The sequence below is a fragment of the Anthonomus grandis genome, chromosome 2, assembly GCF_022605725.1.
Source record: "Anthonomus grandis grandis chromosome 2, icAntGran1.3, whole genome shotgun sequence".
NCBI lineage: Eukaryota > Metazoa > Arthropoda > Insecta > Coleoptera > Curculionidae > Anthonomus > Anthonomus grandis.
The window spans coordinates 705,360-722,970 of record NC_065547.1 but is presented as its reverse complement, the minus strand read 5'-3'; the positions used below and the strand labels follow the sequence as shown (position 1 = coordinate 722,970).

At 31.5% G+C, this 17,611-nt stretch overlaps 2 protein-coding genes and 1 long non-coding RNA gene across 6 annotated transcripts in view; 1 reads left to right on the top strand and 2 right to left on the bottom strand.

Moving 5' to 3' along the window:
- Positions 1–16,045, bottom strand: part of LOC126749252 (histone-lysine N-methyltransferase SETD1-like) — a 68,416-nt gene extending 52,371 nt beyond the window's left edge. For 3 of the 4 annotated variants that reach the window (XM_050458954.1, XM_050458971.1, XM_050458964.1), the window contains exons 1-6: positions 15,646–16,045; positions 15,352–15,580; positions 14,406–14,572; positions 9,777–10,005; positions 9,491–9,727; positions 947–1,051 (exon numbers count right to left, since the gene is read on the bottom strand). In XM_050458954.1, the coding sequence (XP_050314911.1) occupies positions 947–1,051; positions 9,491–9,727; positions 9,777–10,005; positions 14,406–14,572; positions 15,352–15,578 (965 nt within the window). In that variant the 5' untranslated portion in view covers positions 15,579–15,580; positions 15,646–16,045. Of the gene's footprint in view, positions 1–946; positions 1,052–9,490; positions 9,728–9,776; positions 10,006–14,405; positions 14,573–15,351; positions 15,596–15,645 lie in introns of those variants that run through there. The other variant, XM_050458959.1, reaches the window with a different exon arrangement.
- LOC126749452 (uncharacterized) lies at positions 14,806–16,463 on the top strand. Its single transcript, XR_007665076.1, has 2 exons — positions 14,806–15,276; positions 15,345–16,463. It is a non-coding gene; the product is annotated as an uncharacterized LOC126749452 (long non-coding RNA).
- Positions 16,464–16,625: 162 nt separating this feature from the next.
- On the bottom strand, positions 16,626–17,382 carry LOC126749427 (small integral membrane protein 12). Its single transcript, XM_050459125.1, has 2 exons — positions 17,169–17,382; positions 16,626–16,838 (listed from the first exon to the last, which is right to left on the bottom strand). The coding sequence occupies exons 1-2, from the start codon at positions 17,296–17,298 to the stop codon at positions 16,711–16,713; spliced, it is 258 nt and encodes an 85-aa protein (XP_050315082.1). The 5' UTR covers positions 17,299–17,382; the 3' UTR covers positions 16,626–16,710.
- Between the last annotated feature and the right edge of the window lie 229 nt (positions 17,383–17,611).

The following is a 17,611-nucleotide window of genomic DNA, read 5'->3' as shown; positions in this document are numbered from 1 at the left end:
CACAACTGTATCATATTATTACATTTTTGTGAAAAAAAAAAGAATTATCTCAGAAACCAAAAATATTTTACTTAATTTTTTTTTCACTATTAGTCATTATTTATCATTAGCAATAATTTCCCAAGTTTATGCGTATAGGTTAAGAAACACCCTGTATAAATTAAAATCGACTTTTCCACCTTTTTCTATATCATCGTTTTATTTTCTTAATAAGGTTCGGATCGCCTCCAAATAGTATTTTCCTCCTTTAAACCCGAAAAACCTCACTTATTCATTTAATTTTATATTAATTACTTTTTGATGTCACATGAATAATTTTAAATTAACATTAATAAGCAAATAAATATGTGTATTATCTATTCAAGAAAATGTGACTTAAAAGGAACTAAAAAAATTAATTATCCCATCACTAAGTAAAATCTGTATTGTTGTGACGAATTCATAATGAGTTACTTATTATATTGGGTATTACGTCACTTATAGCAAAAATCAATTTAGACATTTTTATCTCACGCGCTCAACAATTGAAAAGACATACCTAATTTGAACCATTTTTAAAAAAAGTAGGTCTTCTTGTTGTTTTTTATCATTTTTTAATTATAATATTCATAACAAAGTTAGGTAGGATATTGAAAAGAAGAAACGAGCTCAGAGATTAAAAGATTGAACCTCAGCTCCTAGGTATATAAAAAATCTATTATACCTCAAGTAAATTATTGTATTTAAAACTTATTGAACTTAAATTAAATTAAGTATATCGAACGGTATCGTTACAGATTTAAGTTCATATTTCTTTTAAATACGTGAATAAGTCTATTTTCTTCTTCTTTTCAATTGTTGAGCGCGTGAGATAAAAATTTCTAAATTGATTTTTGCTATAAGTGACGTAATACCCAATATAATAAGTAACTCATCCCATCACTAGTTTTTATGGGTAACAACTTACGTCATGGGTGTAGTGCTGGTAGTCGATGCGTAGCCGCTGGTGGTGGAAAAGTCACTGGGGGTGGTGCCGTACCCCATATCGGTGCTGCCTGGGGCGGGATAATCCCTATAAGGAAAATGATATAAAGATTTAGAAATATTTTAAACAGAAGTATGCTTATAACCATTGTAGTGTATTCAATAAAAGTCCGGTATAAACGTAGTTATGCTAAGTAAAAAAAGGTCGGTATTATAAAACTATTTTGATAGATAACTTAAAGTTAACTTGTGAAATAATGTCACAATTAACTTCAAAAAGTAGAAGTTAACTTTATCGGATGGATGGGGTATCATTTAAAGTTAACTTTATAAAAAAATCCTGATTTTTCACATATATTCTGTTAATATTTTTGAGTATAACTTAACACTGACTGAAAGCTGCTATTCCTCGACATATAGACGGCGGTAAAAAAACGAAATTATCTCCTCGAGACTACCAAACTGTCAAGCATCTGATATGTCATAAAATGTCGGCATTTTTCATACTATATACAGCTTAATAAAAACCAACTGGAAGGGTAACATTTTTAGAACTTGGACCTATTGCTGAATCATCCAATTATTAGTAAAACATGCAATGAACAAAAATGCAACAATTTCAATAAAATATTTCTTTGGGATCGTTGTATAAGCACTAATGTATTGCCACCTGTTTTCAAGAATATTTTGAACTAAAGCTTTGGGAATATTTGTAAACAACAAAGAAGTAACATCTAGGTAATTGCAGGACAGACACACAGGGTCTGAACATATTATATAATCATATAATAGTATGACATAAACAGAACAATGATTGAAAATAATTCATTCATATAAAATCTATAAATTGGTATATTGTTTTTTTCATTTTGGTGACAGGATTATTACTCAATACTGAAATATCTATTTCCATAGACTCAATACAAATAAGTATCGGATAATGTCAAAAAATAAAATTATAAGACCTAAACATACAAGTTTAAAAAAGGCCTTAAGAAAAAACAATAAAAATCTACAATTAACTAAAGACTAAGAATATAAGAAAACTACAGCTTTTAACAAACAAACAAATACGTATTATGGGAGTAAGGATGAGACTTTGAAGAACACCTTGGTTAATTTATGTTTTGGTAAATCCAAATTTAAGTTAACCCTGAGTTCATAGTGGGTACCTCTAGACAAAGAATAATCAGACAGGTTACGCTTTCTATGCATGACCGAGTTGAAAATAAATAGGCAAGAAAATGGCATAATTTTCAAGTCTGGAAAAAGTGTTCTGCAAGAAAATGTATAAGGCTTAAAAAAAAATAGTTCTAATAATTTTTTTCTGGGCCATATGACAAACATGACAAACGGATCAGGCCAATATCGATTTTATTACGTAACTGCCAGATCACATAGGCATAAATTGATAATTTCCTCAAAACCATAGCTACATGATAAGACCAACTAAGATGTTCATCGATTAATATTCCGAAGTACTTGACAACCTTATTTTGTTCTATGGTTTTGTTAGGCATTTTAACAAGCAAGCTTTTATTTAAATCGGTAAGACTAAAAAATATCATTTCAGTTTTTAACTGATTAAGCACTAGGCTGTTCCTGCTACTGATACTTATCATTCAGTCAACTACCCCGGTTGAACCTCTAGATCAGTGTTACTCAAACTTTTTTCGTGACGGAACCCTTTAAAAAAACTAAATTTTTAACGGAACCCTAAACTCTAAACTAAAAGCACAAGCAGTTATATATGAATTGTTTATTAATAATCATACAAAAAAAGATAGATACAGGTCTACTTTAATAAATGCATTCATTTATTATGACTGCTGGCGGAGCTCTAACGGAGGTTTCGCGGAGCACACTTTGAGTAACGCTGTTCCTGATAGTTCTTCTAAGTCACCACTCGACGTTAATATAACAACATCAACTGCAAACGCAGCTATATGGTTGATAGGAAATTTGTCCAAGATGCTATCAAAAAAATATAGCAAATAACAGTGGCCCCAAAATGCTACCCCGTATACAACTACAGATACAACTGGTAGGGACTCAGATGCAACTGATAGGCTTACACATTTATTATTTAATTCTAAATTAGATAAAACATATGAATATAGGGATAAAATTGCATCTTGTGTAGATCGGCCCGTCTTAAATCCAAACTGGTATTTACTAAAGAAATTTTCTTTGAGTAGAAAAGACTCCAAACGTTTAGAGAAACACTTTTCAAAAACTTTCGAAAACACCGATAAGAGTGAAATTCCTCAATAATTGGATATCAGATGCTTATCACCTCCTTTATGGGTTTGGACAACAAGAGAGTTCTTTAGAGCCAATGGAAATGACCCCTCCTGAAATGACAGAGAAGTCTTTAAAGTCATTGTTTGGCAGGTGGAATCTGCCAAACAATGTCATCCACCATCTATTTACATTGTTTGGGAAGTAAAATGCTGGTGTTTTGACGGGTGACCATTCTAATATATCGTTGCACTGGACTTTAACAAGATATGTAATTGGTGTCACCAAAAATTTAAGGACGTGTTTAATATAACAAGTAGACGCTTCGCGTCTACTTTGGTCCGTGGGGACCAGTAGAAATTTTTAAAATTTTTGTCAGTACTACAAAAAAAAATCTCCACAATTATCCAAGGAGTGCCCTAAACACGGAGTGGGGAAGAGACCTGCTGTATCCTCATAAGGCTCTGAGTTCAAACCTTAGCCTCGGCATGGTGCTCTACCCAACTTTTTCTTTTTTTAGTACTTCGAAAAAATAAACATCTATAGTAAATACAGAGAGAAAAGGGAAGGTCTCATTATCTATTATAATCAGAAATAAATTTTATTGAAATATTACTTACTTATTTCTGGGTATCATGCTTCAGAGAACCATGATGTGTTACAATACGCTCCGCTCTCAAGTAACTCGTATAAATATAACCAAAATTCAATGATACCTTCTTAGTTTATTATAATGCGCCATCTATGGTAAATACGCTAAAACAGAGTCCTCAATTATAATACACTGTTGTACTGACGAACGTTATGGCGTATTCGCCATAGTATGCAGATAATTTCATTTACGTTTTTAAATTATGCTCCAAATTCAAAATGTATTTTTTTACCTTAAAGGCCATTCAAAATTAAGTAAAAAAGTTTTATAAATAAATTTTCCACGATTTATCCGTGTCACAAGATAAAGGAAAAAGAGGGTCCCATTTATTAGAGTATTGGAAAAAGACAACCGTGTTTTTATGTCGATTTTTTTTATTTTTCAAATTTATTTTTAAAAGCTTATAGTAAATAAGATATAAAAAGAATTGACATGAGGAGAATAAGGAATAAAAGTAACCAAAAACGAAATGAATCGAAACTATAGAAGCCGAGATATAAGTAAAAATGTGGGAAAAACAAAAGAAAACTGGTTTTTTCCCACCGTACCATTTTTTTTCCTAATATGATTATTGGCAAATTTCAAAGTAAGCCCTAAACTAACAATTTCTATTAAAAAAACCCAATAAAAAAATAATTTTTTTTTTGGTCAAAAATCGAAAGGGGTATACCCACGAAAAATTTCGAAAAAATGGTTTTTAATTTTTTATAAATAAACTATAACTCTGACAACTTTTTGTATTAAATAAAAGTTCTCAGGCATATCACGAGGTATGCGTATGTCAAAATAAATCGGTTGTAGCTATCATAGAATCGGAGAAAATTGAAAAAAACTATAAAACATAAATATTGAATTATGATGAGCCCTATAGAAAAATTTTAATTTTTTATTTTTCTATCCTAAACTACTTCAGAGTACCTTTAAAAAAGATTATTACCGATTTGACTCTAAAACGAACGGAAAACCTATTTCTTTGCATTTTTCGATTTTCGAACAAAATCCGGGTCAAAATGAGCATTTTTTCAAAATATCCTCCGAATTTAAAATTTCTTTTTTCTACTTAAAGACGACTTAAAAAGTAGTAAAAAAGCTTCATGACAAATTTTTCCACGATTCATACGAGTGGCACAATATAAATAGAAAGATTAGGTCCCATAAGAATTGATGTTTGGGGATAAGAAAATCGGGTTTTTTCGTGGATTTTTTTTTATTTTTTAGGTTAATTTTTGAAAGTTAATAGTAATAAGATATCAAAAGAATTGACAGAAGAAGAATAAGAAAAAAAAAGAAACAATCAACGAATTGAATCGAAGCTATAGAAGCCGAGATATAAGTAAAAATGTGGGAAAAACAAAAGAAAACTGGTTTTTTCCCCCGTACAATTTTTTTTTCCTAAAATGATTATTGGCCGATTTTAAAGTAAGCCCTAAACTAACAATTTCCAGTAAAAAAACTCAATAAAAAAATAATTTTTTTTTGGGCGAAAATCGAAAGGGGTATACCCACGAAAAATTTCGAAAAAATGGTTTTTATTTTTTTATAAATAAACTATAACTCTGACAACTTTTTGTAATAAATAAAAGTTCTTGGGTATATTAAGAGGTATTCGCCTGTCAAAACGAATTGGTTCTAGCTATTATAGAATCGGAGAAAATTGAATAAAACTGTAAAACATAAATATCGAATTATCAAGAGTCCTATGGAAAAATGTCAATTTTTTATTTTTCTATCTTGCACTACTTCAGAGTACCTTTAAAAAAGGTTATTACTAATTTGACTCTAAAATGAACAGAAACCCTATTTCTTTGCAATTTTCGATTTTCGAACAAAATCCGGGGTCAAAATGACCATTTTTTCAAAATATGCTCCAAATTCAAAATTTCTTTTTTCTGGTTAAAGACCATTCAAAAACTAGTAAAAAAGCTTTATGACGAATTTTTCCACGATTCATACGAGTGTCACAATCTAAAGAGGAAGATCAGGTCCCATAAGAAGCAATGTATTAGGATAGGAAAAAGTGGTTTGTTTCTTGTTTTTTTTTTAAAATTTTTATTTTAAAAGGCAATTATAATAAAATAAAAAAAATTTAAGGAAAAAAAAACGAATAAAAAAATTTATCAACTTATTGAATTGAAGCTATGAAAGCCGTGATCTCAATAATATAGTAAAAAAATATAAAAATACACCTTTTTTTGACACCGCATCAATGTCTTTTTTTTCTAAATTGATAAACTATTAATATAAATTTATTACCAATTTAGCAACCCCCACTAAAAGAACCCTACTAAAATAAAACTATTATCACTATTATTTTTTTTCCAGATATTTATACCTTGTCCTAACCTTTATGCTGCTATTACTATTATTATAAATATTATCTTTCTTGTAAATGTCCTTAAACCTTAAAACACCCTTTATAATACGATTACTATAATTATAAATAATATTTTCCTTATGAAAGCACCAAAACCTTAAAACCCCCCCGTATAATTCTATTTATATACTATTATTATCCTCATAAATGTTCCGTAATATCAATACCCTCTGTATATTTCAAATATATATTTCTTAATATTTATATTCATTTTATTTATCCTAGTAATTTATCAAGAAACCGCGTAAAATTGTCCCCATAATACTAATAATATTCATTAATAAAATAACTCATGACGTCACGAGACGAACACGACGCGTTTATAATTGTTGCCAGACATCCTCCATCCTTCTTTCAAACCGCTTTTCCTACTCTAACTCGTAGCGCAAACGGGCCGAATTTGCCGCCACAATACCCCGAAAACCCCGCGCTTACGTCATCTGACCATGTGCAACTCGATAGTGACGTCGTCCGTATGCCTTTACATTGGGTCAATTTGGTGCTGGACCGCCAACGTTATTGTACCATGAGCTGGCTCCCTGTGTCTCGAGGGTATGACTGGTTGATTGGAACGGCTTATTTTTGGGAGTTTTTCTTAAATAACAGCTCGTTGCGGAAAAACGGTAACATTTGAAGAAAAACGGTTTTTAGTGGATTATAGCCAGATAGTGTCCGGTGATTTCAGAAAAAAAATGGTTTTCGTAGGTGTCATAGGTATGCCGGTATAAAGCGTCAAAGTTAAAAAAAGGTGTAGAGCAAAAACTGCTCTACGTAGAAGACTGTAGACTATGTCGAAAAATAGGATTTAAAAAGTTCTTAAAATGCTGAAAGTTTGAAATTTCTAGGTGTCGCCAATAAAGAGTTATTCAGAAAAGTAGAAAAAAACGGTCAAAAAAAGGCTCAAAAAGGGGTTTATATTTGTTAACACAGCTCACCCCGTATAATACGTAGCACCATAAGTAATACCTCTATTTAATCCTAAAGGATTAAGCTTTCAAACGGTGTAAACAAAAAAAATTAAAAAAATTTTTTAGAAGTAGAAAAAAATTTATTTCTCGAAAAATTCACTTTTTTTTTTTTCGAAAAAAAAAATTTTAAGTTTGAGCTCGTTTATCTCGGAAGGAGTTTCTTTTGGAAAAAAATAGTTAAGATAAAAAAGAAAGCTACATTTACGTAGAAAAGGGCTGTTTTATTCGCATTATCGGGAACATTACCGTTTAGGCCCCACGGCCGTTTAAGTCCGCGAGGTACCGCGCAAAAAGTTCAAAATTCATTCACAGAAAAATCCGACTTCTAAAGGGTTTATCTTAAAAAGCGCCCTTTAGGAGCTGCTTTATATAAAGGCCTTTAACGTCAATGAGTTTCAGAAAAATCGGCCCGGTCAGTTTTCCACAACGACTTAATCAAATTTTTTTTGTCAAAAAACCGTTTTTTGCCACGCCCACCCCTTCGGGGTGGGCGTGTCGAAAGAATTTTTTCACCGTTATATACTCTCATCCTTCCTACATATAACGGTAAAAACCGGAAAAAAAAATTCGGGATAGAACCAAAGTTATTAGCGTTTATGTGACGCAGGGTCCGAAAATCCTTCAATTTAGCTGGATGCGTTCTTACAATACGCGAAGCGTATTGTAATAAGAGAGCAGGGATTTCCATCATCACCAGCCGAGTGTTTGTTAGTGACAGATAAAATAATTTCACGTATTTCACTTTCATCATACGAACATAAAAATAATGAATTTAAAATTATTTTATTATTTAATCTTTTTGGCGATTTATTTGTTAAGGCTAAATTCTTATTATTTACAATTTGTTTACAATAAAAAAAAATGGTTAAAAAGTTCAGTGGCTTCCTGCATATCGCTAAAATTAGAACCGTTTTCGTTAATAAAATATTCCCGTTGTTTGGAATATTCCGAATTGTTGGTATTATTCTTAATCACTTGCCATGCTGTCTTCGAAATATTATTAGACTTAGCAAAAAGTTCATTAGAATAGGTACGTTTGGCTATTTTGGTTTTTAAAAAATGTTGTTTTTTTAATATATATTTCTTTAAAATATTTTCATTATGTGTGTTATATTTATAACTCTTAAAAATTGACCTTCATTAATCAAATCTTCTGTCATCCACGGCCTGCGCGTGGTCCGACTTTTAGGATAGCACCTTTCCAAAGAAAAGGAATCATATACAACAAACTAAAAAAGTGTTAAAAAACCTGTCAAACTCAGAATCTAAGGAGGATCCATCACAAAAAATTAAATTCCAATTTATATTTGACACACAAAACTTTTTAATATTATATTCCCGTGTAAAGTACCTTTTTTCATAAGAAGATGATATATTAATGAAATAATATGACACTGAAATAAGCTGCATGAAGTGATCAGAAAGATCACAGTGTACAACGCGAGCGCAAAGGTCATCGTTATTAACAGATTCTCTATAATTCTTGTATGCTCAAGAATAGTTTTATGCAACCCAAAACTCGAGAAAACATTTAAAATTTTCAAGGAATTTTTACAGGACGAATCTTCAAAATGTAAATTAATGTAGTCGCCACAGATAATAGCCAAAGTGGTGGGCTTAATAACTTCATTTAATAATCCCTCCAAAATATTTACATAATGAAGCAAATTATATTCATTCTTTAAAGATATTTTGGAACGCAAGGTGGATTAATTTTAATATTTTAGTTCATCTTGACCGCGTTCGTTTATTTGTAAATATATATGTATATCGTAAAAGTTATTGTCTATTATGTGTGATTTATGTTATGTTTGTTCAAAGTATAATCACATATGGGCCCGTCTACATATATTGTTCTATTGCCATTAGTATATATGCAAAAAGCTTCTTCACAGTAAACAGGTAATTTTTTATAAAATCTTTAGTTTGTTTTTATAGATATGTTGTATTTTATTTTATTAATTTATTATTTTTATGTCTATAATTTTGATGTTTAAAAAACAACATTTGTTCCGTTTCTTAATTACAGCCCTAAAAAAGACGTAAATAAACGTCGGCACCTTTTCAAAAAAGGAAGTTTTTGATTTGTTGGTCCTAGAATTAGAAGAAATCCTCGTTAAATTCTTTAAAGTAAATTGAACAAAAAAAAATGTAAATTGTACTCTTTTATTTAATTCTTCTCACACAGATGCTTGCATGTAGGGAAATATCACTACATAATTCGGATTCTACTATTATAACTGTGTAACTATATGATTTAATAAATTGAAAATGAAATAATTTTCATCTTACCGATAGTTCCTGGACGACGAACTGTATCTGTCCCTGCTGTCCCGGTCATACCTATCTCTATCCCTGTCGTATCGATCCCGGCCCTTATCTCTGTCCTTCTTCGATCCCCCACGGGGATAATCGTACTCGTCCTTTAAAGACTCACTAGATTTACGGTGCTTAATGTGATCCTTGTCCTTGGACTTGTTGTAGTACAATCTCTTGTCCACAAAATCGACATCTCCGGGGTCGTAAGGCCTAAAAACCACCATATAAAACAGTTTTTAACCCTATTTACCCCTTGTACCTCTCATCCTCCACCTCTTTCGGTTTTTCCGTTACCGTTTCCTTCTTGGGTTCCTCCACCACTGGCGGTGGTTTCTTCTCGCTGGTGAGCTCCTGAAACTTTGCCTTGCATTTTTCCCCGAAAGGGTCCAGGAAAACGTCCAGGATTTTCCCCATAACGCTGGTGCTGTTTAGCTTTTCCACGCATTGTTTCGCCGATTTTACTTCCTCGTAGACCACCCGTCCTATGCCTGTAGGTTTGGTAATTTAGCATTTAGTTAATTACTGGAAGACTAATCTGTAGGCTAAACGTGTGTACCCAAAATTGAGCGAAAACTAGTTTCAGAGAGTTGCCACATCGGCGCTGTTGGTCAGAAAGGTAACTCAGTCTGATTTGCTGAACCCACCTTTTGATTATGTTATTGTTATTTACGAGGTGTTCAAAAAGTAAACGTCCAAACGAAAAGAGTCAATATACAGGGAGTCATTTGCAATCAAAACAACCCTATATATTATTATCCGATTGTTGATGGTTTAAAAGTTATTACCGTCTTTGTGCTTTTTGGTAAAAAGTATTGGAGCATAAGTCAGGGATTTTCATACAGTCAAACATTTTATGATATGATGATTTTTAAGATCAAGATACCGTTGTTTTATCGCATAGGTAGTTAGTTGCTTCGTGTTTTGTCAATAACTTCAATAAGAGTCTTCTTACATTTCTTACAACTTCAGTCAGCCTTGTGTTCTATTAAACTTATAACGTTTATTATAAAAAATACTAGGTAGCAAAACATTCATTCTAATGATCTGCACTGGTTTTGAAGCTCTACTCAAAAAAAAAAAACCCTAAATTTTGGGGAATTTTTTTTTCCAATCAAAACTATGTGTTTCAAAACCCAATTCCTGTTTTATTTCATTTAGAATGTTGATTCAAAAAGCACCAGGTATCAAATCATTAATTTTAATGATCTACAAAATTTCAAGGACGTGCTAAAAAAAAACCCCAACATTTTTTGGAATTTTGATTTTTTTCACTCAAAAACTATATGTTTTGAGACCCAGTTCCTGTTCTATTTGACTTAGAGTGTTCATTCAAAATGCATCAGGTAGCAAAATATCAATGTAAGTGATCCATAAAGTTTCAGAGACCATTTCAAAAAAAAAACTAAAAATGTTGGGGAATTTTGTTTTTTTTTTCACTCAAAACCACATGTTCCGAGACCCAATTCCTGTTCTATTTGACTTAGAGTGTTCATTCAAAATGCATCAGGTAGCAAAATATCAATGTAAGTGATCCATAAAGTTTCAGAGACCATTTCAAAAAAAAAACTAAAAATGTTGGGGAATTTTGTTTTTTTTTCACTCAAAACCACATGTTCCGAGACCCAATTCCTGTTCTATTTGACTTAGAGTGTTCATTCAAAATGCATCAGGTAGCAAAATATCAATGTAAGTGATCCATAAAGTTTCAGAGACCATTTCAAAAAAAAAACTAAAAATGTTGGGGAATTTTGTTTTTTTTTCACTCAAAACCACATGTTCCGAGACCCAATTCCTGTTCTATTTGACTTAGAGTGTTCATTCAAAAAGTACCAGGTAGAAAAACATTCATTCTAATGATGTACAAAGTTTCAAAGACTTATTAAAAAAAAAACTCAAAATTTTGGGGAATTTTGTTTTTTTTAATCAAAACCACATATTCCGAGACCCAATTCCTGTTCTATTTGACTTACGAGTGTTCATTCAAAAAGTACCGGGTAGAAAAAAATTAATTCTAATGATCTACAAAGTTTCAAAGACTTACTCAAAAAAAAACTCAAAATTTTGGGGAATTTTGGTTTTTTTCACTCAAAACCACACGTTTTGAGACCCAATTCCCGTTCTATTTGACTTAGAGGGTTCATTCAAAAAGTACCAGGTAGAAAAACATTCATTCTAATGATCTACAAAGTTTCAAAGACTTACTCAACAAAAAACTCAACATTTTGGGGAATTTTGGTTTTTTTTCACTCAAAACCCCACGTTTTGAGACCCAATTCCCGTTCTAATTGACTTAGAGTGTTCATTCAAAAAGTACCAGGTAAAAAAAAATTAATTCTAATGATCTACAAAGTTTCAAAGACTTACTCAAAAAAAAACTAAAAATTTTGGGGAATTTTGTTTTTTTTCACTCAAAAACCACGCTTTGAGACCCAATTTCTGTTCTATTCGACTTAAAGTGTTCATTCAAAAAATACCAGATAGCAAAACATTCATTCTAATGATCTACAAAGTTTCAAAGGTCTACTCTTAAAAAAACTCAACATTTTGGTGAATTTTGGTTTTTTTTCACTCAGAACCACATGTTCCGAGACCCAATTCCTGTTCTATTTGACTTAGAGTGTTCATTCAAAAAGTACCAGGTAGAAAAACATTCATTCTAATGATCTACAAAGTTTCAAAGACTGACTCATAAAAAAACTCAAAATTTTGGGGAATTTCGGTTTTTTTTCACTCAAAACCACATGTTCCGAGACCCAATTTCTGTTCTATTCAACTTAAAGTGTTCATTCAAAAAGTGCCAGGTAGAAAAATATAAATTCTAATGATCTACAAAGTTTCAAAAACTTAATCAAAAAAAAACTAAAAATTTTGGGGAATTTTGGTTTTTTTTCACTCAAAACCACATGTTCCGAGACCCAATTCCTGTTCTATTTGACTTAGAGTGTTTATTCAAAAAGTACCAGGTAGAAAAACATTCATTCTAATGATCTACAACGTTTAAAAGATCTACTCAAAAAAGAACTCAAAATTTTGGGGAATTTTGGTTTTTTTTCACTCAGAACCACATGTTCCGAGACCCAATTCCTGTTCTATTTGACTTAGAGTGTTCATTCAAAAAGTACCAGGTAGAAAAACATTCATTCTAATGATCTACAAAGTTTCAAAGACTTACTCAAAAAAAAACTGAAAATTTTGGGAAATTTTGGTTTTTTTTCACTCAGAACCATATGTTCCGAGACCCAATTCCTGTTCTATTTGACTTAGAGTGTTCATTCAAAAAGTACCAGGTCGAAAAAAATTAATTCTAATGATCTACAAAGTTTCAAAGTCTTACTCAAAAAAAAACTCAAAATTTTGGGGAATTTTGGTTTTTTTTCACTCAAAACCACGTTTTGAGACCCAATTCCTGTTCTATTTGACTTAGACTGTTCATTCAAAAAGTACCAGGTAGAAAGACATTCATTCTAATAATCTACAAAGTTTTAAAGACTTACTCAAAAAAAAAACTCAAAATTTTTGGGGAATTTTGGTTTTTTTTTACTCAGAACCACATGTTCCGAGACCCAATTCCTGTTCTATTTGACTTAGAGTGTTCATTCAAAAAGTACCAGGTAGAAAAACATTCATTCTAATGATCTACAAAGTATTAAAGACTAACTCAAAAAAAAACTCAAAATTTTGGGGAATTTTGTTTTTTTTTTCACTCAGAACAACATGTTCCGAGACCCAATTCCTGTTCTATTTGACTTAGAGTGTTCATTCAAAAAGTACCAGGTAGAAAAACATTCATTCTAATGATCTACAAAGTTTCAAAGACTTATTCAAAAAAAAAACCAACATTTTGGGGAATTTTGGTTTTTTTTCACTCAGAACCACACGTTCCGAGACCCAATTCCTGTTCTATTTGACTTAAAGTGTTCATTCAAAAAGCACCAGATAGCAAAACATTCATTTTAATGGTCTACAACATTTGTAAACTAGTCCAAGAAATATTTTCAAAATTATTGACTTTTTTAGTAATAGTCCCTAAAGCTGATGTATGATTTTCAAATTAACCACTCACTTTAAAATCCAATATCTCAAAAACTAGTTGTAATATTTTTATGAAACAAAAAGCATAATATTCAAGAGAATAGTTTTTGTAAATGTTTCTTATGGTGTAAACTAGTCTGAGGAATATTTTTCAGAATTATTGAGACTTTTTAAGTGATTGGGCCAAAAACTGATATTTGTTCATCAAGGTCATCAACCACTAATTGCAAAATCCAATAGCTCAAAAACTAGTGGGAACTTTCTTATGAAATGTAAAGGGTAATATTCATAGAAATATTCTTTGCTAATATTCTTTATGAAGTAAACTAGTCCAAGGAATAGTTTCAGAATTATTAACACTTTAAGATGAGAGTGTTCAAGGCTGAGGTTTGACCTTCTAGGTGGCCCTGGCTTTAAAATTCAATAACTCAAAAACTAGTGTGAATATTGCCATGAAACAAAAAGCATCATATTGAGAAGAATATTCTTTGCATATATCCTTTATCGTGCAAACTAGTCAGAATTAACGGCAATTTTAGGTAATAGTGCCGGAGGCTAATGTTTGAAATATAGATGTTATTTAATGTTGATTGTCATTTGTCTCAAAAATCTTGGAAAAGGTGATTAAAATAAGGTTTTGTAATTTCATATGAATTTGACATCAACCAGTACAGAATTAAAGAGAGAGTTAAAGCAGTACACTTTGAGTAAGAGTTGATCTACAAAATTTATCTCACATTCACAATGTTTGACGAGTCTATATTGCGCCTTTTGAACATATTTAACAAATTTACGTTTCCATGGCTACAGAATGTAACTAGAGCATAAATATGGTAAAGAAAAGTAAAAAACTTACCAAGATGTTTATTCGTTACAGGGTGGTAGTAGATAAAAAGTTCCTCGATCACCCCAAATTTTTGTACAATATCTTTCAAAAATTGCTTGTCAATGTTATCGTTTAAGTGGAAAATGGTTACTTCTATGGAAGGGGGTTCTCCCACGTAGTTTTGGTCTATTTTGAAACTAAAAAATAAATTTTAATTTAATGTCGGCGTTTTTTAATTGTTCGCCTTATAAATGCGTGATTTTTCAGTTTTTATTGGCCACACCCAATATAATTAACAAATTTATATAAAAAATCCAAATTTTATAAGTACTTTACGAAACCTCCCCGTATTTAGCTACGACGGATATAAAAATAAATGATGACGTACTTTACGTATACCCCTCGTATTTCACGCTGACGTCATCGCTTGTTCACTTGACATTTCTCGTTTCTCGAAAAATCACGTCGTAATTTTTTTATTTTTTTAACTTTTTTTCGATAATTTTTAGGCACTGGGGTGATAGAAACAATTAATTTTAGGCAAATTACCCATTTTAAGTAGATAATTCACTAAATTAGGACAACACGTTCTTTTTAAGGTTATGCACGGTATACACGTAATCATGGGGACAAAGGGGGACAAAATATTGATTTTTCAAGTTAATTTTGCAGTTTACAGCCCTTAGGAGGACCCCTGTATACAATTTAAATGATTGAAGCCACAACAAACTTTCTTTGCAAAAAAAAAACGAAAAATCAATATTTTTCATATTGCTGTCAAAATTTAAGAAAAAAAAAGATCTTTCAAAGGTACATCCCATAAACACCATAATACCCCAATTTTTTCCCCAAATCACCCTCACACTAGCAAAAATAACCTTAAATAAAAAAAAAAACGAAGGTAAGTAAGCAAAACAACCAATAACCCAAACAATAAAAATAACAATCAGTCTACAAGTTAAATTTCAGTTCTTACCGAGGCACTGGAAGATCCAAAGATTCCAGCCGTGTCCATATTCGAGTCAAGTGTGACCTGGGATCCCTTAAAGACACTGAAGGGTAGGAACTATCATTAGGGACGACCCCGTCGTATCTATAAAGTTTAGAAGCCCCTTTTACCAAGCAGGGGTCAACAAGAAGCTTGTAGTTCTTCGGCTTGCCTTGTACAGGAACATTATGTGACCTATGGTCCATCCCATTCATATCTGGAAAAAAGAATTATTATTAGTGTTTTAATCAAAAAAATAACAAGTTGGAAGTGTTTCCTTACCTAAAAAATCCAAACTGAGTGGAAATAACAACAAATAAACAAGAGGTCAAAGCAGCTCAGTTAGGATCGCATTTTATACGAGATCAGCATCGTATTTTAAGGTAATTTCGGGGCCGGAGTGCGGCCGGGCATTTAGACATCGGATTATCAGTTAAAGACGTTTTTATTTTGGGGCCCAAAGGGGGTTTTTCGTGAAAAAATTGATTATCAGAAGAGGTCCAGACTTTAGGTGCCTAACCTCGACTTCTGTCAGGCAGGTGTAGTCGCCATCGAGGTCATATTTCTGTTTGGTTTCATTTCGGGGGTAGAAAACACTGTAATTAATGGGTGTCTTGTAGCGTTTTATAGTTATCTGGTTGTTAGTTTTAAAGGAGGTGCAACAGCAACGGAGAATTAATTATTTTGGCAAAATTTATACGTAAAAGATCGTTTTTTGACTAAATGCTTACGGCGTTGCCAAGTCATGCTAGGTGTTTAAAAAATGTTGCTCTATTTTTGTTGAAATTTAGTTTTTAACTATTAAAATGTTATAATTTGTTAATAGTATCTTAAATAATATTAATACAATTTAAAATATTACCAATATATTTAAAATTTATAGACAATTTTAAATCTTTAAGCGTGGCAGCTCCGGCTCTTCATGGGTTGACATTAATGACATTTGACGTATAACTTGGGTATGACATCATGGGCATAGATATCGATAAGTCCAAATTTCTACATTTTGTTTGGTTTTTCCTTTTTATCAAACAAGAAATTATTAAACATTTAACAAAATATTCCTAAAAATCTAAAAATAAACGACCAATGTAGCAACACTGACTAGTTTTAGTCGACAGTGCCTTGGAATTATGGTCGACCCTATTCAATATTAGGAAAAACAAAAGAATCGCGCGGTTGCAAATATGACAGACAAAATATAGGTTATGTTTGGTGTTGGTTTTTAGTATAATTTTAATATTTATATTATTAAATAATAATAATGAATTATATTTTTTATTTAAAAGTAATTATTATTAATAACATTAAATCGAACATATCACATAAGAAAATCACTTAACTAATTTAGGACAGAGATGGGGATAAGTTTTGTCCCAATACGTTGGCCTGGTACTTAAGTTTTTCTACATTTTCAGCATTTTTCAATTTTTCTTCGTCTAATAGTCTCTCCTTTCTTTGTTCCGATATGGATTCTGAAAAGAAATAAATATATTATATAGTTTTGTTAATGCTTAACTAGACAATGTGAAACTCGGTAAAAGGACTCGACAAGAGTTACAAAAATAATATTGGAATAAGTCAGAGGCTGCATTTTTTTGCAGTTAAAGGGAACAAATAGGTTAGTAAGAATGTTTTTATTACCAAAGTCCTGTATATAATAGATGCTGTCCTATAAAGGATTAATTCATGTCACAAATGTTATTATCCAAACAAAGTTGTTCAGCTCGGGGCTACATTTAGCAATTACAGAAGCCCTATGGACAACAATAAAAGGACATAGACAAACAATTAAATATACTTACTGTTATAAGGTGTGTATTTATCCGACAAGATATTTTCCAAATTATATCCAATTACTCCAACGAGACCTGCAAAGGGTAGGGTGACATATGGGGCGTAGGTTCTTAAAAAAGTGTAAATTACCGGCCACATTATCAATACTATTTGTTTGAATCGAAATTGAGTTCCACTTTTGCAAAATTGCCAGGGTTTATTGAAAACGAAAAAGTAAGGTTATGTTCGGTCCAGGTTGCCAGATCGTTTTTTTATCCTATTATTTAGGACTAAGTAGGTCTCTTAGGAGATTTGTCGCTTCATTTTAAGGATTTTCTGATTCTAGGATCATAACAGTGGTCAATATTTCCGATGATTTTCACAAAAAAGCGAGTACTTCTTGAACACCCCCTGTAATTACCAATTCTAGGATACGCCTTATGACAAGTGACATAAGTCACGTGATCGATAA

Bases quoted from the DNA above. Each gene is read 5' to 3' on its own strand.
- LOC126749427 (XM_050459125.1), bottom strand. From the start codon at position 17,298: ATGTGGCCGGTAATTTACACTTTTTTAAGAACCTACGCCCCATATGTC. The intron at 16,839-17,168 runs GTAAGTATATTT...ATTTCTTTTCAG, and splicing joins TAAATACACACCTTATAACA to AATCCATATCGGAACAAAGA.